Source organism: Alternaria arborescens, assembly GCF_004154835.1.
Source record: "Alternaria arborescens strain FERA 675 chromosome Unknown contig_17, whole genome shotgun sequence".
NCBI classification, from domain to species: domain Eukaryota; kingdom Fungi; phylum Ascomycota; class Dothideomycetes; order Pleosporales; family Pleosporaceae; genus Alternaria; species Alternaria arborescens.
This window is the reverse complement of record NW_021167872.1, coordinates 346155-373056: the sequence shown is the minus strand read 5'-3', so window position 1 is coordinate 373056 and position 26902 is coordinate 346155. Positions and strand designations below refer to the sequence as shown.

Sequence of the window (26902 nt, the reverse complement as noted above, 5' to 3'; positions counted from 1 at the left end):
CGAAAAATACGCGAAGATGACTGGGAAAATCTTCGTTTGCCTCTACCACCTAAAAGATGTATGAATGAAGGATCCACAACTATGCATGCCGCCGCTTTTTGCAGCTTCGGCAGCCCGATTGTGCAACTTGGGCGCCAATCAACGCCTATTTACTGCGGACCAGTCACTCAGACTATGACTGCAGTACGATACGTCGGATTGCGAGTTGCCGCCGTCACTGCAGAGAGCCTCCAACTGCCTTTGCGGTGCGAATCACTGGCTTAGTGTCTAACTTCCATACGCTCGATTGCATTGCCGGACGGCCGCCTCCCGGTCCTCGCCTCTGCCGTCTTCTCAGGTGCACATGGTTCACGTTACATTTGGAAGGGGTATATATCGAGATTGACTTGCATAGAATATGCCCTGTATCACGACACATCTCCCGGTTATCTTCTTCTCTTTCCTTTCCTGGTCTATTTGCTTGCTGGAGACTTGTTGCTGCGAACTGCCTTTGTTCCTCCTTGTTGCTAAACACGTTTCGAATTAAAAAAAACTAGAACAAACGTTATCATGAAGAAGCATATTGATCTGCAGACGTTCGACCATGAGATTCTGCGGCAAAGGGGAAGAGGCTCCATATCAGAAGGGAAAGGCCCTAAATTCGATCGCGACAAGTATGAGTTGGCGAGGGTGGGAAAGGAGCAAGTGCTGAAGGTATGAACTGCTCTAGAAATACGTACCTCCCGGATCTGATAACATCAGCGCCGCTTCGGACTGGTGTCAATGACTGGACTCTCGTGTGGATTGATGTGTACTTGGGAGACCTTGCTTGTGTAAGTTTGCGTGACTGTCACGAAAACTTCTGCTGATATCACAGCAGCATCTTCTCTATAGGCTTCGTGAAGTAAGTGCTCAATGTTTTCTATATTTCCAACAGCGATTGACGACATCACAGTGGCGGCCCTGCTGGTCTCATCTACGGTTTCATACTTATATGGCTGGGTAACTTCTCCGTCTTCGTCTGTATCGGCGAGCTTGCCAGTGCAGTTCCAACTGCTGGTGGACAATACCATTGGGTTTCCTTGTTGGCGCCACGGTCGAACAAGAAGTTTTTCAGCTATCTGACTGGTATGTGCAGTATTCAAGACAGTATTAGTCTGTTCTGATTCTTTTTAGGCTGGCTCACTGTAGTTGGTTGGATAGCAGCTCTTACTTCCGTTTGTTACTTCGTTGCCGACCTGATTCTCCAACTGGTCAGTCTGAATGATCTTGACAGAACCTATACTCGAGAAGGATGGCACGGCACTCTTCTCCTTTGGGCCATACTACTGTTATGTGTCTTCATCAATGTCTTCATAAGTGGAGCGCTTCCTACCATCGAAGTCGTTGTATTGATCGTCCACGTTCTTGGCTTCTTCGGCATTCTAGTGCCACTGGTATATCTGACCCCCATCCACAACTCTGCCAAGCAGATTTTTACGACATTTCACAACGAAGGTGCTTGGAACACACAAACTCTAGCCTTCTTTGTCGGGCTTCAAGGTAATGCTTTAGCATTTGTTGGAACGGATTCAGTTGTTCACGTAAGCCAAATAGCCTCCAATGTCACATCTCACTAACGATCATAGATGTCTGAAGAGGTCAAGAACGCCAGTACCGACGTCCCTCGCTCGATGCTTCTCAGTCTTGTCATAAACGGTACATTAGCACTAGGCATGCTTTTCGCTGTTCTCTTCAACGCACACGATATCCCAGCGTTGCTTGGCGATCAAAATGCCGCGACCGCGCCCTTCCTCCGCATCTTCAAAGACGCTGTCGGATCCGAGGCTGGTGCTACTGTCATGGTTGCCATCATCGTTCTTCTCGAATTTTGTAGCGCAATGGGATGTTTAGCCGCTGCATCTCGTATGACTTGGTCTTTTGCTCGAGACCGTGGTCTTCCTTTCTCGCGTGCTCTCAGTGTGGTGAGCGTCTGCACCGACAGGCTTTCAAAGAGTGTGTAGTTAACCAATAATAGATTGACAAGCGCAGCACAATTCCCATAGTCTCCATCCTAGTCGTCACGGTATCAGCCGCCCTCCTCGCTCTGATCAATATCGGCAATAGCGCTGCTTTTAACGGGACGATATCCCTCGTCTTGGAAGGTTTCTACCTCTCCTACCTTCTCGCAATCGGTCTTCTCCTCTGGCGCCGGCTCCGTGGGGACCTCGAGAATCCTGATTCTTCGCTTACCATTTTCAATGAAACTCAAATCAACGAAGCTTACGATGGCAGCCTGACCTGGGGTCCTTGGCGTCTAGCAGGGGCGTGGGGTGTGGCCAACAACGTCGTCGCCATTTGCTATCTCACCTTGATCATCTTCTTCAGTTTCTGGCCAAGCGAGGTCAGTCCCGATCTTGTGCATATGAACTGGGCAGGTGTCGTGACCGGGTCGGTTGCCTTGTTCAGTGTGGCGTACTATCTTCTCTTCGCAAAGAAGTCGTACATTGGACCAATTGTGGAAGTGAGTCCACATGCCTTGTAATCGGAGTTGGACCGATGGCTACCAGCCTCTCCGGGTTTGTTTCATCTACGCGATGAGGGATGTTTAGAGAAAAGCTCCTTTCCTGACTGATGGTTGGTATTACTGTCATGTATGTTGCGTGAATCAACCAAGTGTATAAGGTTGGTACGTTGGCTTTTCGAAAGAAAAAAAGGCAGTATAGACTCAGCAAACTATTCGTTCATTATGGTTCACTGATATCACGAGTCTACAGACCTCTGAAACAGGCATATATCATAGACATGTTTTGTAGTCGTAATAATTCATTATCATACATAACTCATAACTTGCCCATGAATCCTAAACATGATGACATTTGCCTGTATATCCGCGCCTTGAAACAAAAAATGATACTCATGAACAATAGAGATTGAGAATAGAAGAAAAAATCCCAGATAGCCGGCCGTGACTCGTTAAGAGACGTGAGAAAGAAGCTTTCTTGTGATAGCCCAGTACCACCCTTTGCCGCATTCTAGTTATAGCGATCCAGAGATACGGACGCTTATTTTGGTTCAAAAATCCGAATCGATTGATCAAGACAGAGCTCCCATAGCCAGCGCCACGATCTTGGGGTTTGGGCGATCTTTCCGTACTAGTACTGTAACCACCGAATATCAACGAGTCGTTCTAATGGGCCGAGCGAACAAGGGCTAACCTACCCTTTCGATCTCTGTCAACGCGCATAACCTCCTTGCGGGGGGTACGCTCGACGAATTCATACTCGCGGTCGCCTTCGCGCTCGTACTTGAGCATGCGACGTTCCTCCTCCAGGAAACGGATCTCGTCACGGATTTCGCGCTCAGAACGGCGATCGTCTCGGCGGACGAGCTGGCGGCCTTCTGGGAGGAAAGAAGTCGCTGGTCCGTGGATAGCGGCTGAGCGGTCGATTTCGACGTAGCGCTCGTGTTCGTGGATGGATGGGGAAGGTGCACGCTCTGATGGCGCATAGACAGTTGGCGCGTGGTGAGACGGTGGAGGTTGGGCATAAATAACCTGAGGTGGAGGTGGCTGAGCGTATACCACTTGTGGAGGTGGGGGTGGTGCGTGTACTACAGATGGCGGTGGAGGAGGGTAGTATTCTTCAGGGGGTGGAGGCGGAGGGGCGACTGAAGCTGGTGGAGCTACGGAAGCTGGCGGCGGTGGGGCTTCATCGGCCTTCTCCTCATATACGTAGGTGATTTTCTCTGCAGATGGTTAGAAAAGATCGTTCAGAGATCATGGGATACGTACCCTCTTTGTAGCTTTCGCTGATCTTGATCACCTCATCGATATGCTCCTTTTCGAGTGCTCGGGTAACAATGATGAAGTCGTCCTAATATGATCAGTGACATTCTAGTAGTGTGAATGAGTGACATACCTCTTCTTCGAATGGGTAGCCCAAGTCGATAACAGCTTGCTTCTTGACCAAGCGCTTGGGAAGCCTCGTCTTGCCCTTCTTGCCCCAGGTCGCACGGGAAGGCTGGATTTCTTCAAAGCTGGAGATGGAAGAGCTGCGTGTCGATTTGGCTGCTACACTCTTGCTCCTCCGGACCCTGCTCTTCTCACGGTGAACTTCGACCTCGCGGTAGTCTTCTCGCTCCCGGCCTCTTGCGCTGCGGTCGTCGTATCGAATTTCCTCGAAGTCATCTTCCTCGTGGAAACGACGAGGGGGTGATCGTCGACGCTCGCGAATTGGAAGTGGGATGGGAACATTGGCTGGTGGTCGGTACTCGTGGTCTTCGTACCTCTCGTATCTCTCTACATCGCCGTACCGTGGCATGGGCTTACGGTCAAAAGTGTCGAGAGACGACTGTCGTCGGATATACTGCGGCCGTGCTGGGCGAGGCGGACGTGGGAGCGGCCCCCGACGCTCATTGATGTCAATATCGATGTTGATGTCTTTGTCGATGACGGACCTGCGGCGGTACGGAGCAAGGGCCTGGTTGGCAACTTCGGACGGGGTAGGCTCATGGAACAACTCGGAGGGGGCGCGGCGACGGGGGCGGTCGAAGCGTTCATCTTCGTGGAAACGTTCTCTCTCCATGACGGCAGGGCCTCTGCGTGCGCGGTCTTCATGGAAGTCAATATCGCGATGGCCGCCGGGAAAGCGATCATGCTCTTGGAAGCGGTAATGGTCGTACTCATCGCGACCACGGGCACTGCCGCTAGCGACGCTCCCACCACCGCCGCCGCCTCCTCCTCTTCTCATGCGCTCAAACTTTTCGCGGTCCCATCGCTCACCGCCGCCACGGGGCGGCTCTTCGAAGCGGTCGAGGTTGCCCGTTGAGGAGCGGTACACGGACATGACTGAGGGGTCGAGTGCGGCTTGCCAGTGGTTGTGTGATGATGTATGAGGTATGGTGCGGGGCTGCCGGTTAGGTGTCGGAAGATGTCACAAGAGAACAAGGCATGTACTAGGAGAGCCAGCAACAGTAATGCGACAGACTGACGGTGGCGCAACAAGCGGATCAACGAGAATATAAGTGTCTTGGATCTAAGTCTCGCCGGAGATTTGGTGGTGTGTGGGTGCGACCAACTTGATATGCAGGATTCGCGACGGGCTTCGTCATCGGCGCTCGCGCATGCTGCACTCCCTGCATCTGGCCTGGGCGCTAACTTATGCCATGACTGGAGCGACGCACCCCTGATATGCCTTGGTTTCTCATTTGCTGCGGAGTTCCCCATGGTTCAGTTTCATGTGAATCCTTGTGGATTCGGGCTCATGTTGGGCATGTCCCACTGTCATGTGAGGTCTCTACATCTGTTCAGTATCGCCGGCAGAGACAAAATACTTGGTTTTGTCACCCAACGTCGTTTGGGTACACCAGGCTATCCTTACCGTCAGTGTCTGTCACTGACCGCATTCGAGGGGATGCATGTCCGCAAAACGAAGCCTTGGTTACCGATGACGTCAGTCCCGGAGCCTGGAAACGGATCGCGGCGCAGCTATCCGCTTAGGTGCTGCCTTAGCCACCATGTAACTGTGCTACAATACTCCAGCCCGTGTCTGAACGCATGGACAAGCAACAGACATGGATGGAATTTTCCATGGAACTCTGCCATGTTGGACTGTCAAAGCTGCCACGTTCCGAGGCCACGAGCGAGTGGTAACGATACCCCGCAAAGCGACATGTCCACCGGATTGATGGATCTGCTCAACCAGGCAAAAGCAATTTTCAAGGCATCATTTCTGGTGTCGTAATTTGGCCGTATCTTTCGTTACCTCTTTTGGAGAGGAGTCGGTAGTCTACACAGAATTTGTACACTTGTTCTACAATCATCCAGCCCCCACCCAGCGCATCATGTCGTCTATTTGGCCCCAACAGCTTCTTGTATTTTCTTTGTGATATACTCCAAGTCAAACGGTCGTCCTTTGACGCCTGCCATGACTTTGCCCATGACGGCGCCAACATTCCTCTTGCCCTGCTCCAATCCTTCGACTGCGCTATTCACCAACGCGTCAATCTCGCTCTCCTCTACTGTTGGAATTTCTTTTGCATATCCGTTCAAGACATCTAGCTGCGCCTGCTCCTTCTCTACCAGATCCTCCCTCTTCGCATTCCGGAACTCTTCAATCGAGGCCGAAGAGGACTTGATTTGCTTCTGGATGAGGGAATAGAGGGCACCATCAGTAGTGATTGGCTTGGCGGTCTTTGAGGCGTTTATAATTTCGGCTTGCAGGGCACGGATTGTGTTTAGAGCAGGCTTGTTCTTTGCACGCATGGCCGTCTTGAGGTCGGACTGCAAGCGGGGGAGAACAATATTTTCAGGCGTAGAAGTGGATGAGTAGCGGAGACACATGGATCGGGGAGCCGCAAGGAGCTGCCTTGGGAGCATTGTGGTGCGAAATAATGACATGGTGAATGTTGCAGCTGGAAGGAGCAACCACGGACAGCGTATGCGACGAGTTAGAATACGAAATCGATCCGAGGCGGAGAGATTGAGTTGGGGCGCGTGAAACGTCGACAGTCAAACACTCCAAGCACAAAAGTTTGGACTACCCTAACGCGCTCTGACGCGAATAGCTAGCATCCCTGCGCGCCAAGCATCTCTTTTGTTGTGGACCGCCGTCACTTTTGCACCTTGTGCCTGAGCCTCAGCGTCGCAATTGCGCCAGAGCACTTTTTTTGACCTCCTTCTCTGCGCGCCTTTCTTGCCTCGACACCACCTTAGCCTCCGCGCGCAGCTCATGTACACGCCATCTCCCCGGCGCGTTCCCCCAACCTCCATCTGAAGCTCGCTGTCACCCGGGCTACGACCAGCGCAACACGTCAACCCCATACACAATCCATCATGGCCTTCCAGATGGCGCCTGCGACTCCGCAACGCCCCACGCCTGGGGCGTTTGTCAACACACCTGCGCCCAACCGGCCTGGCTTCGCTCGAACAGGCTCCATGTCGCAACCACCACCGCAGCAACAGCAAGCGCTGCCTGCACCGCCAACAGAGAGCCCGATCGATCGCGCATCGCGGACTATCAATAGCATGCTGGATCGAGACAACCGGTTTCCCGCTCTAGAGGCGTACATCGGACGTGAGTAGTCACGCAACAGTTGTACAAGCTTGCTGAAGTGCTAACAAAGCCGCACAGAGGGCATCTCGGGCGAGTATGAACTGCCCAACAGCCCGGCGTGGGCGCCGTTCCAGAAACTGCGCTCCTACAAACTTCCAGAGGCCGTCTTTGAGCAGGTAGACCACACGCAGATGTCGACGAGCATGGGCCTGTTCGCTGAGATCAACCACGCCTGGGTTGTCGTGGACAACCAGGTCTACCTCTGGGACTACACACATCCAAACCCTGAACTCGTTGGATTTGAAGAGCAACCCAGCAACATCACATGTGTCAAGCTCGTCAAGCCGCGGCCTGGCGTCTTTGTTGGCACTATCGAATACCTACTCGTCGTCGCGACCGTTTCAGACATCTTCCTTATCGCTGTCGAATGTCAGCGAGGTCCCGAAGGCGTTCACGGCATCACAATGTACCGGACTGGACTATCGACTTCGGTCAGGAAGATCAATGTGACTGCAATCGCCGGCTCGACAACAACCGGGCGCATCTTCTTTGGCGATGGTCAGACCGAGGACGTATACGAGCTGAACTACCAGCAGGAAGACAAATGGTTTTCCAGCAAGTGCAGCAAGACAAACCACGTCACAACCTCCATTGGCCTCCCAGCACTGCCCTTCTACGGACCAACGCGACAAGCCGGCATTCAGCAGATGGTAATCGACGACACCCGCAACGTCCTGTACACACTTTCTACCAACGGTACTATCAAGGTCTACTACATGCGCGCGCCAAACGTTCTCGAGAGCTCTCTCACCCGGACACGAACACAAATCGAGACAATGTGTGGGCACATTGTACGGCCGACAGGCGTCCTGGACAAGATGCAGATCGTCCACTTGAGCCCCATCTCGAGTACCGAAGCAGACAATCTGTCTTTGATGGCCACAACATCGTCCGGATGTAGGCTGTATTTGAGCACGACATCTGGTGGACAATGGAGTGCCAACAGCACCAGCGCACCAAACAGTATGCAACTACGACACATTCGATTCCCTCCAAATGACGGTCAGCCTTCGCAGCAGAGCACTTCAACTCAGGTGCAGCCATACCAGGGAGGCACCGCGGTCGGATTTGAGTCGAGATATCTTAGAGAGACCACTCTTGCAACGCGGTACGCGCCCGGTGCATTCTTCTCTTTTGTCCTACGATCGCCAAACGACCAAAACCATCATATGTTTGTTTCCGCCCCTCACTCTGGGTTACTGGGTCAGCGAGAAAGCTCGGAACCTCCACGATACACCGAGACTGGCTTGTATACAGAACTCATAGGCAGAGTACAGGACATTGGTTTGGTGTCAGAACCCTTTTCGGCGAGGAATGAACCTCTTGGCTTCGGCAATGAGCTTTCGACCCAATTCGACAAACCCCTGTGCGAATATGCAATCATCACATCGCACGGCATCGAGACGGTCCGACGGAGAAGACTTGTCGACATATTTGCTTCCATTGTGAAGAACGGAGGCCAGGAGGGTGCTGAAGGCGACATCCGCAAGCTCGCGAAGCAGTACGGTTTGGCCGAGACTTCTGCTACGGCTTTGGCTGTCGCGTGCGGTCAAGGCTCAGACGTCGGACCCGATTCGCGCATCGCGAAGGTTACTGATCCCGAGGTCATTGATTTTGCCCGTAGAGTCTTTATTGAATTTGGTGGGAAAGCACATCTGACAGAGAGCGCGACAGTAGAAGGTTTGAGTGTAGAGAATGTCCGCGCCTCACCGAGACACGATGGTATTGCCATGTATGTGTCGCGCATTGTCCGGTCCATCTGGAATACCCCTATCATCGCGGAGACTGCTACACCGACCGGACCCGCCCTCACATCGACACATCCAATCGCCAAGTTGCAAGAAGTCCAGCGTTCTTTGGCTCAACTTCAAGAGTTCCTCGAATCGAACAGGTCTTTTATTGAAGGCTTGGCTGGTCCAGAGGCACTCGGACGTGCAACATCGCGACAAGAAGAAGTAGAGCTCCAAGGCGAGAACAGGGCGCTCAACAGTTTGTTGCAGATGATTAACAACATTGTTGAGGGAATATCCTTTGTCCTGGTACTCTTTGAAGAGCGTTTAGAAGATATCCTGGTATTGCTGCCAGATCCTCAACTACAAGGAAGAGTACGCCAACTCACCTTCCACGGTCTTTTCTCTGTCAAAGAAGGTAAAGAGATCGCAAGAGAGCTTGTCAAGGCTATTGTAAACCGCAACATCACCAAGGGTTCCAACGTTGAATCAGTTGCCGAAGCTCTGCGGAGGAAGTGCGGCAGCTTCTGCAGCTCAGACGATGTTGTCATCTTCAAGGCGCAAGAGAGTCTGAAGAAGGCCGCCGATTCTGGCGCAAATGCCGAACGTGGACGCATCTTGCTCAATGACAGTCTGAGACTGTTCGAGCAGGTGGCGAAGAGTCTGAGCTACGAGAACCTGGCTGCTACAGTCAATCAGTACATTCAACTCGAGTTCTATGCTGGTAAGCTCAACTGACTATCCGTTCTTCGACAGTACTAACGTGCCACTTAGGTGCTATTAGACTTGCCCTGAAGGTGGCTCAGGAATGGGATCGAGGTAACAAAGCGTTGTCTTGGATTCGAGACAAGAGTGATAGCAATGTCGACTCGAATGACGCGCGCCGAGAATACTTCGACAAGCGCGCCTCTTGCTACACGTTGATCTGCAAGGTTGTCGAAGCTGTGGATCAAGCGTACAACACGCAGGGCCCCGTGCCCGATGGTGTCATTTCACAGGTCACTCGTCGCAAGCACGAAGCTTACGAGCAGATCAACAACTCAGACGATGAGGTTTTCCAAAACTACTTGTACGATTGGTACATGCAGAACGGCTGGGCCGAGCGATTGCTGGAGATCAATTCTCCTTTTGTAGTCGACTACTTGCGGCAAAGCTCTGAGACAAACCTGGCACACGCGGATTTGTTGTGGCGTTACTACGCTCACTACAACGACTACCTCAGCGCTGCTGAGACACAATACCAGCTCGCCAAGAGCACCCTACCCCTGACACTGGAGAAGAGGATAGAGTATCTGTCGCGCGCAAAGGCCAATGCCTCTACACGGATGAATGGCTTCGCGGAGAACGGGGTACGCAACAGGCAGTCAAGACAGGAGCTCCTAAGAAACATCACCGATCACTTGGACATTGCAAATATTCAAGACGATGTCTTACAAAGAATCAAGGGCGATGAGCGACTTGCTGGGAAGCGAAGAGAAGATGTCATTGATCACCTCAACGGCCAGATCCACCCTCTTGACGAAGTAGGTTTCTTATGATACATCACTAGTGATGACTTTACTAATACTTCTCTAGCTTTACCACGACTATGCCGATCAAGCGGCATACTACGACATATGCCTACTGATCTACCACGCTGCCGACTACCGCAGCGTACCCGATATCCGCTCGACGTGGACTAATCTTATTGACCAAACTCATCGGAATGCTCTGGCTGATCGTCAAGGAGCTCCTTGGGAGATCGTCGCACTGAAGGTCGAGGACCTCGGTCACCGTACCAACCTTAACGACAACGTTTTCCCAGTGAACATCGTCCTGCAGCTTCTTCTCCAATACGACCTCGAGTTCTACGTACACGATGCTAATGCGCCGAATGCCCAGAACCTTGCACTCAACTCCAACCTCACGTGGCCGATCGATGTATTCCTCAAACTTCAAGCGCCATTTGAGAACCTGGTCGCCACTCTGGAAGCACTATGGTATGCACAGGAACAGCCTTTCGCTGGTCGTAACCGCAAACTGCTTGTTAAATGGATCATCTACCTCGTAGAGCAGTGGGGTGCAGTAAGCAGACGAACTGGCGCGTTATTTGGTGGTCCTGAGAACGCTATTGGTCTTGCGGAAGTAATGCGCATCATCTTGAGCAGCGATGTCTTGGGGCGAGACATGGATGATCAGGCTTGGATCCAGCGAGCGAGGGATCTCAGTGCCACGCTCGAGGAAGCTGCGCGCTGAGAAGCCGTGAGCTGAAGAGAAGGGAATCGGAGTGAGAGCGTTGTGGAGATATACAGAAGCGATGATTGCGTATTTTGGGTTGTTTTCTCTTCGTTAGCATTCTTGCAGCGCGAGGCGTTGAATAGGTGGCATGAGGATGGGATTGGCGTCAAAAGCATTGAATGTATTACAACCAATCTTGTAGGACATAAGACGAAGACGGAGCATAATCAAGGCTAGCGTATTCTTGAATGAAATATTGTAATGGAAGGACATTTGACTGGATCTATAAGACGTTTTGGCAGTGCTGATCTAGCAGCGAATCTGATGTCGGACTTTAGCAAAGCCCCACAGCCAAACACCGTGCCGAACGCTTTCCACAAGCATCGTCACCTTCCGCATCCTCTCCAACACTCCGCGACCTCACATCTCGCGTCGCAAGCAACAAACACACACCCGTCCTACCTCCTTGCGCCATGTAACAACCGCACAGACTACCATTCTCTGCGATGCCAATATGCATATCCTGTCGCACCCCCGTGCGCACGCTCTACACGACCTACTCCAAAGCCGATGACCGAGCCCTGGGAAAAGGTGTCCGCCTAACGCAATGTCCTGTGTGCAAGAAGTTTGCAGACAAATACGTTGAACATGACTTTGTGGTTCTGTTCATTGATCTGGTATTGATCAAGGCGGAAGTGTATCGGCATTTACTGTTCAATCGATTGGGAAGGGACGATAGTCGTTTTGATGCAAGTATTCATTCACGTGTTGGAGCAAGGTTAGGGCTAATACAAGGTCTAGCGCTCGATCTTGAGACTGGGAATACTGCTTCTCCTCTTCGACGTCTATCTAACATGGGCGCGTATCGAGAAGTTAGCTCTCCCTGCCACATCTCCATACCATCCTTCGCCGCCCTCCCCTTCTATGAACATGACGTCGACCAGCCCGCTCGTGCCACCACATGACGGGATAACGAATGCGGTGGTACTGCAAGCACATCCGCTTGGCCTGCAATACCTGTTCTTCCTCTGTCTGGTCACGCTGTCTACACTGGCTTTCCATCTACCGATACGTGTACTGTGCGCCTTTGATGCGGAGCGTCTACCTGGTGCAGCGCGCAGACTCTGGCAAAAGTGTATACCGTATTTCTCCTCTCCGACGCCTTTGTCAACTGCTCTACTTGTCAGTAGCTGCACAAAGTTGTTTCCCATACTGCTGATCATCTGGGATTACGATTTGCCTAGTTCGGCGACGGCAGTTAGTTGGGCGGTGATAGTGAACAACATCGCTGCGCTGGAGATACTCATGGATTGTGGATACATCAGAGCGGGTATGTTGGTTGGTATTGGGGCTGGGCTGAGAACGCTGGTGGGATGGGGTATATTGAGAGCTGCGGGTTTGGGGACTGGATGGGAAGGATACTTGAGTGAATGGACGATTGCTGGCAATGTGTGGGATTGGGTCGGAAACGCGGTTCGGTAAAATAAACATGAGCGTTCTGGTTGCAAACAATGATACCCATTTGATATTTGTACAAGCCAAGAAGCTCCGTAATACGCCAAACCAATTATACACATGCGCTTAAATGTTCATCAATGCACTGCTTTGGTTGCCCATAGCCAACGACACTAGATGTAGTTCGCCAGTACGCAGTTGCTCCAGCACGATGCATCCTTTCGGTACATGCTTTGGTGCTTTCTGTCGTCAGGTGTAGGCTACCCCAAACCGTCGTTGTTACATGCATATTCCTCACGCCTTTATGATCCACAAACGTAATGCGCTAGCGTCCTCCATTGTATTCTGGCCGTAAGTCGCCTCGGATAGGCGAGATAAGAGGGTGGAGTTGCGCGAGGAAGGTAATAGCCCACATGATGTACATGGCAGCAGCAGACAGAACGAGCGTAGATCGCCAGACCCTATCCAATCAAGTTAGCTCAATATCTCTCACTTCCTCCCTGCTTCTCAAGTTCTCATCTCAGATGTAGACGGGGAGGTTTGCTCGCTGTCGTTGCCATCGCTGCTCGTGTCGTCGACGAAGCGGACGCGCCTGCCTCTACCAGCACTTCGATCCTCGGGGTTGGCGAGGGGCAGCTCCAAAGAGGACTTGGTGCGCAAACAGGGCTTTGTAGGTGTGGGTGTGGACTTGGGCGAAGGGATGTTGTGAACGTACGTTTGGTTTTCGCCTTTGGGAGCCAGGAACCACGCTGCGCCGCAGAAGATGACGGTGACTATGAGCCCGATGATAGGTGCCCAGCTGTCTTGTATTAGTTTGATGCTAGCTGTAGAGCTGCTTTGCGCGGAACTGACCCGTTCGCCATTGTGGTTGCTGGGTGATTGATGCGCTAGTTCGACCGTGTATAGGGTTGTGTGTGTGGCGATGCGACGGCTTGCTTCAGCGCAAGCTTGTTGTCAACGGATGCGGTGGTAGAGTGGATGTAGCGGGATGGCGATGTGGAGATGCCTTTGGCGTGGAGTTGCGAGCTTGGGAAGCTGCGATGACGCCTATCCTCTCAGGGCGCGTTCCACGCTAAACGCCAAGGATCACGTGTTGTCCTCATTGCTACATAGACGGCCTCCAAAGGTCCTCCAACAGGTTCTCCATCTCTATCTTGACTTCACACGTACTCTACCTCACTGAAACTCTCCTCTCTCAACATAGACGTGTTCAGGGAGCCCATGGATATCACGCTTCATTTATGCTCATATTGTTAGTCTTGCTCTCACATGCTGTTACTATCCCAATACGGTAGGTCTTTGTGCTCTTCCCACACCTTTTCGCCTCATTTCATGGCGCAGGCACCAGCTGGGCTTTTGGTCCGACACCTATTCCTCTCATGATTTTCCACCATCGTCAGTACGTTCTTAAGTACGAGACATGTCCTTGTATCACATATTCACCTTCATCCCACCTTTGCTGACACTTAGATTTCAAACTTCTACGACTTCCTAACATGTTGACGAGATGCTCTCAACACAACAGTACCCTCACATGGAAGCCGCCGACTTGAGAGTTGCTGAACCAGAGCCTTCCTTTTGCCTCAACGATGCGACCAATCGCCGTGCTCAACTACCCGCTCTTGCAGTTTTGGGGAAAGACTTATTATAGCCTCATACTTTTACCTGGGAATTCCATCGTCCACGCGTCTCTCCAGCCTCACTATGGCATGATAAGAGTCTTGGAACTACATTGTAGATCGAAAGGCGCCTGTCCGGTGAATATACCTGGGGTCAGGCACAAGGCTTGGCAAACCGATTTGGGATGCAGGTACGATGCCTTATCAGATGAATACATGTACCATCTCCGGATCTCATCCCAGACAAGTACATATAATATCTCAAGTATTACATTGTACTTGTAGAGTTCGACAGATACCCCGCCTGGACACTTACCAATGACGGACGATATGGCGCACTTGCGGTGTGACAGTGCCGCAATTGTCCCGCATATCGCACGAGTTTACTGCACAAACCCCGGGAATCTTCGGGAAGGCCTTTCCATGGATACTACCGCTCCGACAGCTGCGTCACTGAGGGATGATATATAATCAAGGGAATCATTGCTGTTTCCTGGATAATACGATCGACGCAGACTCGATCTCGATACTTGGGAGCTTGGAACAAAACGAAATAACAACTATTTTCGGCCCCGCATCAAGACTTCTGGAGGACCATGTTCACCGTCATCGGATGATGTTTGCCAACACCTGCAGGCAGGTAGGCGATGGTTCCGGCTGTTTGTGAGGCCAATAAGCTTTACAGCCCCAGACGCGAAGAGCCAATAGCGGAGTCTTGCTTCAGTCTTTTGCTGCAGACTTCGCAACATTGTGGTCTTCAATATTTCGAAGGATTAAGCAAGGAGTATCCTGCCTACAGCTCTGCCACTGTTCATCGCGGTAAATGTTTTGAAATGCCTCTACAAGCTAGCATTGAGGTTCCGCATTACTTGTGGACGAGCAACTGCCTCACTTTATGTGTGATCGTCGATTAGTACACACGCTATGCCAAGTTGCCGGAATGGCTTTGTGCTTTTTGTAGCCTAGGCATGCTGTCGAGCGCGCCGCGACTGTGTAGCATCACACCAAATGGCAAACGGTCAGTCGCTCGGCGCAGTCATGGATGTTCTACGCAAGCTAACGAGTCGAGTCACCATCGCTATCGCCTGACAAAATGTGCAGGGTAGAGCGCCTAATCTAAGTAACGTCGGCATCCAAGGATAAGATCTCTGGCTTGCAATGATACGTGGCGTCATTTATCCTGGGGTTCTATTGAATGCCCTAGAAGTACGCCAACTCACGTTAGTGCTAGGATATAAAGCTGCTAGTTGCAGTTGCAAAGACATGGTAACTCAATGTCAAAGCTTTGTACGTACAGCAGTCGCTAGTCACTCCAGTCCTAGCACGACGGCATATCAGCATGCACGTCGCCCACACTACATTTGGAGCTTTTTCATCTGCTGCCTCGTCCCAGAGCCTCATCTCAGTTCAAGTAAAACCTGGCCACGTTTCGCAATTCTAAACTTATCTTTGAAGTCCTTGTTCAATCAGGTTTTTTAACCTCAGGCCGAAAGACTGCATAAAGTCCTCCCACGTTTACGAAACTAGAATTGGCAAATATTCCTGATTGAGTGATCAAGCCATTTGATAGACTATATCGTCAGAACGCCACTCTTTGCTGCCCTACACGACGCCAGTATGGAAGGTGATGACATTGTCTTCGTCGAGAACGTGTCATCTACTCTGGATCACAGCAACCATCCAAAGGAGGGAAGAGTCGAAACGTGTAAACCTGGAGAATTTACAAGACATGATAGGAATGTTCCTGTTCGTATTGACCCCGGTTTTTCGAGTCTGGCGAACGATTGTCCTCCATTGTCATCCCCAGTAAGTTCTCTCTAACGCAATATGAAAAAGGGTTCTAACATTTGCAATAGCCACCTCCTCCACCTGTACGTTACATAGTCTTCCCAGTTTATTATGATAAGCTGACAGCAGAAGCCTCCGCCACCTCCACCACCTCCACCACCTCCGCCGCCTCCCGGTATGCCGGCCTTTCCTAGTATGATTGGAATGGCTCCTCCCGCTTCATTTCCACCACCAGTAAGTCAGACGTATTCTCGGGATATCCGATGCTGACCCTTCTAAGCCACCACCCCCACCACCCGAGCCGTCCGCTGGCCTAATGGGGACATCTTTCAATCCTACGGCAGAAGTTGACACGCCGAACCAGTTCATCCAGGTGCAATATACGAGCGAGTCTATCTCTGACTTTCCAAGCCGCGTAATTCGTATCGCGCCCTTCCGCCGCAATGTCTTGATGACGAGGCCTTCGGCTCACGTCGCAGATTACAAGGAGTTTGAGTGGCTTCTGAAACACGGCAGTTCCGAGATCTGGTATGAGAAGCCTACCAAAGCACATCTTAGAAGTATCAGGACGCTCGAGGCGAACTGGTGGGCTCCGGACGAATTACTTCCTCTGCTCAACGCACGGCCAGTCAGCCTGGAAACTCCCAAGGTATGGGCGTCAGCAGCGATGACAACACCGACAGATGATGATATCTTTGAGTGCACTGGCGGACATACTACCCATGATGGGTATGCTGGAACATGTCGTGAATGCACTGAGACAAAGTCTGAAGTACTTGAAAGCGTTCCGCTCATCTACTGCTTAGTCTTCAGCACTTGTCAAGCTAGCGACCCATTTGTTCATGGTGCCCACTTCAATGGCCGCCAGATCTACAAACTTTTCAAATGCGGTAGTCGCGAGGCTGCTGTCGCGGAAGCGTTCTATGCGGCTGGAGTCAATGGCTGGAGTCTCGCTTTTAGCTGCGTGATGAAGCTAGGTGAAGAGTTTGAAGAAAGATCTGGGACGGCCAAGAAGGTCAATGAACTGTGGATGCTGGCTGAAGAAGACGACGACCAAAAGACCATCAAGGTTTTCTACTAACCAACAAAAAAAGCAGCTTGTTTTTGGGTCTGATTTACTTTGAGCTTCTGTAATTCTTTTCGATAAATCTCCTCCTCTCCAAATCCGCAACTTCCGGCACTACCACGACAACAACAACTTGCGATTATCGACATAGTCAGCCAGGCCCCGGCACATACTCAACCAAAGCTGCTGGAATGGACCCACTCAGACCTCGTACCACCTCTGACGCACGACATGGAAACTCATGTATGGCCTAGAGGTATATGCAATCCAATTTGAGGCGCATATACTGGGTGTTACATGCGTGCCTCAATCGGTCCCTTGTACGCCTAGTACAACATTGTCACCTGCCAGCAGTATCGTCGAATCGAACAAAAAATCGGCGATTAAGCATGACCAAGTGCAGGTTACAATCTCCTCCAATCGGCGTGGCCCACGATAACTGGCGTGTTGTACAAAGCTAAACCCTCTTCTGCTTCTTCACTTGCTGCACGGCTCCTTCACATTCGGTGTCCATATCAATATCTCTCGTCTCTTATCTCGATACAGTTTCTTTTCACTATGGCGTTTTTAGGCGTTCTTGTTGGGATACGTGTAAGGCTGTACGATAGGAACGATTAGCATTCGGGCTAGGGCGCTATCGAGCTGGCATCGGCGTCACGGTAGACATGTGCTAAGTGATCATTATTACGCACATGCTGTTGAGAATCTTGGTGGAGCACGAGGCGTACAAGTATAACGTTGTTTTTGTATTTTACACGATTTCTCAGGCGGACGGACATCATTGTGGTACAATATTCCAATGCCAATTATCTAAAATCGATGTGGTGCATAACCCAATCCATGCATAGTGATGTGTTCATCGCATGGGCTCCGATTATCAATAGTTGTTCTCGTGTAAGTTTGGCCTCAGTCCCTTCGCTTCATCTGTGCTCTCTGAGATTGCTGCTTATGCCGGAATGCATTGGGTCTTCATGCCAAAGCATTTCATGGCAACATCCTTAGATTTTTATTCTAAGATGGACGGTTTCACAGCTCCTTCTTTGTCACCGGTTTCAGTCCCCGGTGTAGTTTTGCGATCGTCTGATCCAGCCTGGCATAGCAGTCTAAAGTCATGAAGATACCTGCACCTGTTAGCTTCATGGAAAAAATACCTCGCGTTCCTTTCAGCGATATTGGTGAGCTCAAAGCCCTTATAGGCAACTTACCGGCTGCCAGGTAACCCCCGTACATACCGCCCAGCCCCTGCACACCCCTCTGTGCCGACGTCAACTCATCCCAACTCAGCATTTCTGCCAAACAGACCAACGTCGTCAAACTGGTCTCCATACCGAAGACCAGCAGGGCAAGAGGGACGCGTGGATCATTGCGCAACAAGGCGGGAATGGCCCATATAGTTACGGGGAGATGATAGACAAGTTCAAGAAAAGTTAGAACGGGAAACCAGGCCGGAGCGTTATAGAAGAAACGGTCGCCATATGTAGCTATGTACCAGTCGCGTAGAGAGGACATCCAGAGGGGTTTGATTTGGATTGGGTAGTAGGCTGTGAGGTCGAATGCTGTGACAAGTCAGTACTGATCAGTCTCTTTCCTGGAGGTGGAGACCGGATGCATTGACTTGGGAAGCCATCGAAGAGTTTTGTAGAACACAAGATACGAAGACGTCTAGTCCTAGTGTATGTGAAGTTGCTACGCTACTGAGAGAGGCTTCCAAACCAAACATCTATGTTGATAGACCCACCTAGCATTACTGGCAAGTGCACGATGAAGAAGACGAGATAGATCAGATCACGCTTGCGCTGGAATATAGAGACCGCCATGCTTGCAAAGTCAGTTACGTGTCGTTGGAGAATTGTTGGTGTTGATGTTATTGTCGTGTCTCAGCCGAAGCGTCCTACGCGTTTCCGCTGACACGCCATCGAGTGGGGCTTTCCTTCCCCACGGGCCGCCGTCGTTAGCTTCCGTCGTTCAGTTACTATCCCATCCGCATCGACCGGTTGCAAGTAGGGTAGCGCGACAGCTATTACGAGTAATCGACAGTATCTTGTTCATCCCTACTGTAATGTCCCTAATGCAAATTCCCGGTTCTCCGATCGAGCTACACAGGCTAGAAGGTTGCCGACAGCACACAATCGCTGCAAGCGTCAGCTGCATCCTCAGGAGATCATCTCATGTACCGAAGCCAGCGACTATCGGGGGGTTTCTTTCCGCACACTGTGTTCCTTCTCGATGGAGCCAGTAGCCGTATTGGTGGATTACAACCATTTGAGCGCCATGCCTCTGCTTGCGTCAGCGCTCATCCATCAGCCACCCAGTCTGTTCTTAGATTCCATATTTGCCAACGGATGATGTGCAGTCATATGTTCAAGACTGTTGGTTTGTGCCTCTTATGTCGCGACTAAGCTACTGGAGCTGCCGTTTCAACTGTAGGAGGATCTCTCGGAGCATCATGATGTCGGCGTTCCGCTCCTACGAAGTCACTCATGACCGATCACGCATCTCGTCTTGCCAACAAATTTAGCCTAAATCCTCCTCGGATGGACCTTGGCACCCGGCCCACAGCAACAGGACGACATCAGCGGCGAATACATCAGGAGCGGCACATAATTGCCAAGGATGGTGGAGGCTTACGTTCTCTTCCGTGTCCAATTAGTGTACTTGAAGCATTGGCTTGGCATTCCTCAAGCCGTGTTCTACATGTTGCCCAGAGACCGTTTCCTCTTGGTATGCTTAAGGGGTTAAAGAGCACTTATTACCGATGCTCTGGAAAGATTGTGGACGCCTGTTTCCCCACACTGTTGCGGTCTTGTCACTGGGGTCCTGGATGATTGTGCAGGTGGTGGTGCGGGCTCCTGCACCCCATACATAAGCCTGGGGGCTCCAGCGTAGAAATGTAAGCTTTCTGGTAGCCTGAGACACAGTTCAGACGACTTCGACTTGAAGCTTTTACCAACCTTCCGAGGCTTTCATATCGATCATCAGATATCATCATGGCTGGGGGAGGCGGCGGTGCGACAGGCTTCGATGCCGCGCTTCAGAGACGTCAAGCCCTAATGGGTGCAAGTGGTCCTAGGGCTCTGGTAAAGAATGGAAAGGTGTTTCTCATCGCCTTGTTCGCCTGTCTTGGAGGAGTGTTGTATGGTTACAATCAGGGCATGTTCAGCGGAATCTTGGCTATGCCATCTTTTGGAGCACGTATGTACTCCCGAATGCTATCCTCGACCTGCGCTGACAGTGAACAGAAACTGACGGCTATGTTGATAATGCAACACAAAAGGGATGGCTGACCGCTATCCTGGAACTCGGTGCTTGGTTTGGAGCCGTCATGTCCGGTTTCGTTGCTGAGGCATTTTCTCGAAAGTATGGTATCTTGATCGCTACAGCAATCTTCATCATCGGCGTTGTGGTGCAGATCACTGCAATTTCCGGTGGACATGAGGAGATTCTAGCTGGCCGCTTCATCACGTTAGTAATGCCTGAACCAAAACTAGCCAAATTCCTGCTAACCATTTGTAGCGGTATCGGAGTTGGTGGTCTCTCTGTTATCGTTCCCATGTACAACAGCGAATGTGCACCTCCGTAAGTGCCATTGAAAACCCCGGCTTTAATGCAATGGAGCAACATGCTGACTGTCTTCAGTGAGGTTCGCGGTGCTCTTGTAGCACTACAACAACTTGCCATCACATTCGGCATCATGATCAGCTTCTGGATCAACTACGGAACCAATTACATCGGGGGCACTACATTGGAGACTCAGTCCAACGCGGCGTGGCTGGTACCTATCTGTCTCCAGCTCGTGCCGGCTTTTGTTCTCATCATCGGCATGATCTGGATGCCTTTCTCCCCACGTTGGCTGATGCACCATGACCGCGAAGAGGAAGCTAGGAACAACCTTGCATCCCTTCGCAACCTCCCTGTCGACCATGAGCTTATCGAGCTGGAGTTCCTTGAAATCAAGGCTCAGTCCATGTTCGAGAAGCGTAGTGTTGCTGAGGCCTTTCCCCATCTTCAAGAGCAGACTGCATGGAATATCTTCAAACTTCAGTTTGTTGCCATTGCCTCCCTTTTCAAAACTAAGGCTATGTTCAAAAGGGTCATCGTTGCTACTGTCACCATGTTCTTCCAACAGTGGACCGGTATCAATGCGGTACGTATGATTTCAATACTTACTTTGACAGTTTTTAGGATATACACTGACTCTCGATTGATCAGGTTCTCTACTATGCGCCGCAAATTTTCGAGCAGATCGGTTTGACTGGTACCACCACGTCACTCCTTGCTACCGGAGTTGTTGGAATAGTCATGTTCATCGCCACCATTCCAGCTGTTTTGTACATTGACAAACTGGGTCGTAAACCCGTATTAGCCGTCGGTGCCCTTGGCATGGCTTTTTCGCACTTCGTTATCGCCGTTATCCTCGCCAAGAACATTGACAACTTTGCAAACCATCGTGCGGCTGGATGGGCGGCAGTAGTGATGGTGTGGCTTTTCGTTATCCACTTTGGATATTCTTGGGGACCTTGTGCTTGGATCTTGATCGCTGGTAAGTCCATTCGTCTACACTTTAATGCTCTCTAATCTAACGATCGTGGCAGAAATCTGGCCTCTGTCCACACGACCATACGGCACTGCGCTTGGTGGATCGTCCAACTGGATGAACAACTTTATCATTGGACAGATTACCCCGGAATTACTCGAGAATATCACATACGGAACATACATTCTCTTTGGAATGGTTACCACAATTGGTGCAGCGTTTATCTGGTTCTTCGTTCCTGAGACGAAGAGATTGACTCTCGAAGAGATGGATACCATCTTTGGTAGTGAGGGCACTGCGCTCAAGGACCAGGAGAGAATGGCTGAGATCAACCATGAGATTGGTCTCGCGGCACTGTCGGGTGATGCCTCTTCTGGAAATGAAAACGCTGTTGTTGGGAATGAGAAAGGTATTGTGTAGGTGACGGAGGTTATTGAGTTGAGGCGAGTCATTCGTTATTCGAAGGAGCTTGAAGCTAGCTTAGCTGGAAGAACAGAGAACTAGTGTCGATTCATAAAATTCCATGTCTTTGGTCACATGGCTTTTACAATATTGTACATCCCCATAGGCAACGTTGATGAGCTCGCTACTTTAGGACCTGACATGCTTGATCAGATCATGGAACTCTAATGAAAGTCGCCCAACGTAGCCATCAAACTCCGTCTAAAGGCCTCTTGATCCACAGCTCTCCCAATCAGCACTAGTTTTGACTCCTGACTCCCGTCATCCGGTTTGGCGTCTAATTCGTTCGTGTCGTAAATAGCCCTTACACCCTGCGTAAGAAGTATCTTGCCGTCCTTGACTAGAACACGACCCTTCAAGCGGTGTATCTCAAAGGGCTTATGGTCAGCTTCAGTAGGCAGTGTCTCGTCCCATAAAATAGTGCGGAGGAACAAATCGAATTTGTCGACTTGGTCGCGTGCCAGGGCAGGAAAAGAGATAGTAGAAGTGGTGATTGTTGGATCGAGGTGACTGTGTCCCTTGCTTGCGAACTTCAAGTCTGCATCCGTGACTTCGTCGTAGGCGTGAAGGTCTAGTACCAACCCTTCTAGCTGGGGAACCTGGCTTTTAGTTGTTGTCTTGATGCGAGCGAGGCCGTTAATAGACCGGATGCGCTCAGTTACTTGTTGTAGTTCTTGCTCGGAGACTAAGTCGGTCTTGTTGATGATGATCACATCTGCGTGACTAATCTGCAAGTGTGCTGTTGTCAATAGCGGGCCGTGTTCGTCATGAGCTTCCTTCTTTCTCTCTTCAATCTTCTCTTCATCGCCTAGTCCTTCATCTAAGCTCTTCAAGACATTCTTTGCATCAACGAGTGTGACGATACCGTCTAGGAAGATGCTGCTGCCTAAGCCATCGTCGAGCCAGAACATGGGTGCGATGTTTCCAGGGTCTGCTAGGCCAGTCGTTTCGAGGAGGATGTAGTCGAATAGGCCGGATTGCTCCATTAGATTCTCGATGGCGGCTACGCCAATGTCCTTGACGGAACAGCATATACAGCCGTTCGCTAGCGGTACAAAAGGCGCTGGTTGGGCAGATGTGGAGTTTGCATCGGAAACAGTGAGCTGCTTCTCAATATCAATTGCTAAGGCGCGTTAGGTTGGTGTCTTGCCTGAAATGCAAGGGAGCATACAGTCACCAAACTCATTCAGAATGACGGCAATCTTCTTGCCATGCTGCTCAGTCAAAATGTAGTTCAGCAAGGTCGTCTTTCCTGCGCCAAGATATCCTGTGACGATGGTGATAGGCACTTTGCTCTGGGGTGCATCGTCTGAGCTAGCCACAAGGGTGGGAACATGTTCATCCTGATCCTGGATGACCTTGGTGTTGGTCTCTGGCTGAACGAGACTGGGTACTTCGTCGTCTGATACGTTTCCATCCATGGCTGGCAGATGACGTCGTGAGGTGGGCGGAGTCATGTAGAAAATGGTCCACTGAGCCCGCGATGAAGTTAGCGTGGTCGCGTAACGACTAGCTGGAAGGACCCCTGCGACTGCCCTGCATCCGCCTGGGCAAGCTCCAGATGTCCGATGTCAACAACGCACAACACCCCGCCTAAGTGATCACCGACGTCTACAGCCTTCGCAATCGCCCTTTCCACTGCTCAATCTCGCGCCGAAATGACGTCGCCTGCTTCGCCCCGTCTTCCCAGCCCACCACCCATTCCAGAAGACCAGCTTTCACCGGTATCAGCGTCGCCAGAGCAGCAGAAGCTGTTCAGCAACCTCGACCATGCTGCGGAGCGGAGAATACGGCCAGGGACCAAGGCAGAGGACATGGCCGAGGGACCTCCGCTCGTAGACTTATCAGAGGTGCGCTGGGGCAGACTACACCACAGACGGTGCCTGATTGACAAGATGCGCAGATTGACTCGGCCTTCCAACTTACCGAACACCTTAAAGCCCTCCACAATTCCCTGACGCATCCTGCTGGCTCCAACGGCACCGTGCCGGTGGATAGAAGCATGGCACTCAAGATTGCACAATCGCCAGCCAATGTAGACAGGACTCTGTGGCTATATGAGCTCTGCCGCTTCCTCATACAGAAAGTCAACTCCATCATCACCGCCCTCTTCGCAGACGACCCACCTTGTTCTTCCTTGACCTGTCCAGAGATGCGCGCTTCCGAGTGGCAGTACCTGTGCGCGGTACACGACCCTCCCAAATCGTGTTGCGCAATCGACTACTGCTGCCACACCCTCGACTGGGCCGCCAATACCCTCACCTCACCGAAACACTTTCCCTCGAGGCTCGCGCTAGGCACCGACCAGTCGACGCAGCATTCGCAAATGCGCCAGTTGACCAACATCTTCAGGCGCGTATATAGGATATTTGCGCACGCATGGTACTCACACCGAGAGGTCTTTTGGAAGGTCGAGGGACGGACAGGGCTATACATCTTCTACAAGACAGTCTGCGATGTATATGGTCTGGTACCTGAAGACAACTACACCATCCCCCCAGAGGCAGAGGGCATTGAACCATCAACAGAGGCAAAGCCATCAGCGCCACCTCTGATCATGAAGCGAGAGCCCTCCGATTCATCATCACAGATTTCAGTCAACACGCTAGCAGAGGGCATGTCAGATCATACGCTATCAACAGCCGGTACAACCAAACGACACAGGCATTCGCCATCAGTGGGAGCTACTATTGTGCAAACAGTTGTGGAAGAGAACGAGGAAGAAGAGGAACGTCCAAGCTTACAATCACGACCTGTTACTCAAATCTTCGAATCACCACAAGGAGAAGAGGAACACGAAGATGGCGACAGCGATGGAGATATCACAGCCATCGAAGACAACGAAGAAGAAGACGACGACGACGACGACAACGAAGACGAAGACGAAGACGAGGATGAAGATGAGGCTGAGTCGGTCCCGGAGATAAGTCCACCAGAAGCCCAAGACGCCACAGATGAAGCAGCAAAGCAAGGCGCAAGCGAGGAGGAAGTAGCGGGTACTTCGCCCGAAAAAGAAGAAAAACAAGATACAGATGTCACGGCAGAGCCAGCGTCTACCGAGACAGCCGAGGCCAGCAGTAAGGACGCCCAAGATACCGAAAAGGAATCATCGCAGGACGATGCTGAAGCCGACAAGGATGACAGCAAGCCTGACACTGCAGACTCGGAGCAGGTGAAGAAGCCTGACTCTGCTGCCAAGCCATCCGAAGAGGGTGAACCGAAGGCTGAGGATTAGCTTATCTCTGATCTCGATTAACGAGGAGGCAGCCTACTGTATTTTTAGCGTAGGGGGAGATGGAGGGGATAATGACTTGGCAAGGCAAAAGACTGATGTTATTCTTGACATCAGTCTACACATAGTAATTTCACACGACATGACATGTACGAAGAGATTTGTTTCTTCTGAATCGTATCCTCGCGCAAAAAGAGGGATCCCAGGTATTCGCTGTCACTACTGATGTAATACTTGCAGAATATTGCAAGTATATACCTTCAGGGTAACTTTTCTAGAACCGGAGATGACTTCCGGAACACGGGCTCCTTCGTAAGAGGCGCCGCATTACTTCATGATACGTCACATCGGTGCCTGATGATAGTTGGGACCAAACGATGCGTAATGGCGGTGCATCATTAACAAAGAGATGCACAGTGGCTCCCTCAAGACTATATCTTAAAAACCAACCAGGACAGTAGCTCAAGTAGCGGCGTCTATAGTTCCCGCGGGGCGCCTTATCTCTGCCCATGAGACTTGTATAGACAGGGTCAATGCTGGTACTGATCGAAAGTGGAAAGATACTGTTGCCTTGAAACGTGGAGGAGGAACAAAAGCAATGCTATGCTATGCTGTATATTCTCCGTGGTGGCTGGCACCTCAGTGGCAAGGAAGGGAAATTTTATCTGTACAGAGCCTTGGTCCAGTCGGTGGTTGGGGGCGGCTTTCGCAGAAGGCAGGCATCACTCATCCACGTTGTCGTGTTGTACAACAACCATTTGCTGTCTTGATCATACGCAAGTAGAGTGATGTATAAATTGACAAACATCAAATGTGGGCAGGCGTTGGACGAGCTGCTCGCCGAGCTCCGATTGCCGCAAAAGCATAGGGTGACTCCCGGCCCGCTCCTCATTGGCGGGTCCCGTCCGTAGATGCGTCTCTTGTCGCGCTGCGCGGCAAGAAGATCCTGGGGTAGGGCGCCCAGCATGCAAGTATCAATTGGAGGCCGACGGGCCGAGTTTACGCTAGCACCTGGGTAAATGCTGGCGAATGGCACAATGGCCGTGTGTGGCGCGCGTGTGATGAGGTGTGGAAATTAGTTGTTTGTTGGGCCATGGTGAAGGAGTGGTTGGGCTGAGCGATGGTAGAGTGAGTGAGTGAGGACCGTGACTCATGGTCTATGGGTACGGAAGGAATGAGCAGTATCAGATGTCGGAAGGATGACTTTTCGGACAAGGTCTGGAATGAAAAAGTGTCCAAAGCTGCTTGGTGCAGAATCTTGTGCAGCTCCGTGCATAGGGTGCATGAACAGGCACATGCTGATATCGACGGTTCGATAGTCCAGCCAAAGAGAGGGCGGGTTTACGAGAAGTGGTGACGGCCATGGAGAAGGGCACATCAGCTAAATGTGCTTGAGCAGCCCCCACGCGCCCGCGGTCGCCCATCCCACGCCACCGAGGGCTGTCGCTTCTCCACACTCTGATGCTCAGGCTGGGCTGCAGGTGGGCGCGAGCATTATATCACAGCCGCCGTGGATGAAAGTTAATTGCTGACGGCTGAGCCTGGGTTTCGTCGGAAGATTCCAAAGTTGGCTGCCTACCCCTCACTGCCTACCAGGAAGGCTGGAGCACAGTGCAGACGACATTATCCACTGCCACAGCATCTTGGTTCTTATCGCGGCTACTGCGGACATCAGGCGTAGGCCAGCGTAAGCGTCTCTCGGCTCACGACTACAAGTCCCGATCGC

The 26902-nt window shown here is 51.3% G+C and overlaps 10 protein-coding genes across 10 annotated transcripts; 5 read left to right on the top strand and 5 right to left on the bottom strand.

The window, feature by feature from the left end:
• Positions 1-549: 549 nt before the first annotated feature.
• AA0111_g7556 (hypothetical protein) lies at positions 550-2503 on the top strand (the record flags this gene model as incomplete). The annotated part of the gene is made up of 7 exons (XM_028653905.1): positions 550-693; positions 742-812; positions 860-883; positions 935-1107; positions 1156-1562; positions 1608-1943; positions 1997-2503. 7 exons carry the CDS (start codon positions 550-552, stop codon positions 2501-2503), a joined length of 1662 nt encoding a protein of 553 aa, XP_028504931.1.
• Positions 2504-3054: 551 nt separating this feature from the next.
• On the bottom strand, positions 3055-4805 carry AA0111_g7555 (hypothetical protein; the record flags this gene model as incomplete). Its single annotated transcript, XM_028653904.1, has 4 exons — positions 3055-3119; positions 3181-3705; positions 3752-3833; positions 3879-4805. The coding sequence occupies 4 exons, from the start codon at positions 4803-4805 to the stop codon at positions 3055-3057; spliced, it is 1599 nt and encodes a 532-aa protein (XP_028504832.1).
• Positions 4806-5809: 1004 nt separating this feature from the next.
• Positions 5810-6337, bottom strand: AA0111_g7554 (hypothetical protein; the record flags this gene model as incomplete). The annotated part of the gene is made up of 1 exon (XM_028653903.1): positions 5810-6337. One exon carries the CDS (start codon positions 6335-6337, stop codon positions 5810-5812), a length of 528 nt encoding a protein of 175 aa, XP_028504797.1.
• Positions 6338-6793: 456 nt separating this feature from the next.
• On the top strand, positions 6794-11038 carry AA0111_g7553 (Nucleoporin; the record flags this gene model as incomplete). The annotated part of the gene is made up of 4 exons (XM_028653902.1): positions 6794-7034; positions 7092-9527; positions 9578-10326; positions 10379-11038. 4 exons carry the CDS (start codon positions 6794-6796, stop codon positions 11036-11038), a joined length of 4086 nt encoding a protein of 1361 aa, XP_028504831.1.
• A 1944-nt stretch (positions 11039-12982) lies between these two features.
• AA0111_g7552 (hypothetical protein) lies at positions 12983-13338 on the bottom strand (the record flags this gene model as incomplete). The annotated part of the gene is made up of 2 exons (XM_028653901.1): positions 12983-13274; positions 13328-13338. 2 exons carry the CDS (start codon positions 13336-13338, stop codon positions 12983-12985), a joined length of 303 nt encoding a protein of 100 aa, XP_028504890.1.
• Positions 13339-15711: 2373 nt separating this feature from the next.
• Positions 15712-16963, top strand: AA0111_g7551 (hypothetical protein; the record flags this gene model as incomplete). Its single annotated transcript, XM_028653900.1, has 4 exons — positions 15712-15900; positions 15951-15965; positions 16015-16116; positions 16163-16963. The coding sequence occupies 4 exons, from the start codon at positions 15712-15714 to the stop codon at positions 16961-16963; spliced, it is 1107 nt and encodes a 368-aa protein (XP_028504790.1).
• A 1011-nt stretch (positions 16964-17974) lies between these two features.
• On the bottom strand, positions 17975-18765 carry AA0111_g7550 (hypothetical protein; the record flags this gene model as incomplete). The annotated part of the gene is made up of 3 exons (XM_028653899.1): positions 17975-18069; positions 18154-18504; positions 18687-18765. The coding sequence occupies 3 exons, from the start codon at positions 18763-18765 to the stop codon at positions 17975-17977; spliced, it is 525 nt and encodes a 174-aa protein (XP_028504794.1).
• Positions 18766-19935: 1170 nt separating this feature from the next.
• Positions 19936-21902, top strand: AA0111_g7549 (hypothetical protein; the record flags this gene model as incomplete). The annotated part of the gene is made up of 6 exons (XM_028653897.1): positions 19936-20140; positions 20188-20410; positions 20462-20524; positions 20585-21092; positions 21158-21488; positions 21541-21902. 6 exons carry the CDS (start codon positions 19936-19938, stop codon positions 21900-21902), a joined length of 1692 nt encoding a protein of 563 aa, XP_028504788.1.
• Positions 21903-22108: 206 nt separating this feature from the next.
• Positions 22109-23365, bottom strand: AA0111_g7548 (hypothetical protein; the record flags this gene model as incomplete). Its single annotated transcript, XM_028653896.1, has 2 exons — positions 22109-23067; positions 23116-23365. 2 exons carry the CDS (start codon positions 23363-23365, stop codon positions 22109-22111), a joined length of 1209 nt encoding a protein of 402 aa, XP_028504787.1.
• Positions 23366-23602: 237 nt separating this feature from the next.
• On the top strand, positions 23603-25179 carry AA0111_g7547 (hypothetical protein; the record flags this gene model as incomplete). The annotated part of the gene is made up of 2 exons (XM_028653895.1): positions 23603-23794; positions 23848-25179. The coding sequence occupies 2 exons, from the start codon at positions 23603-23605 to the stop codon at positions 25177-25179; spliced, it is 1524 nt and encodes a 507-aa protein (XP_028504925.1).
• Positions 25180-26902: the final 1723 nt, after the last annotated feature.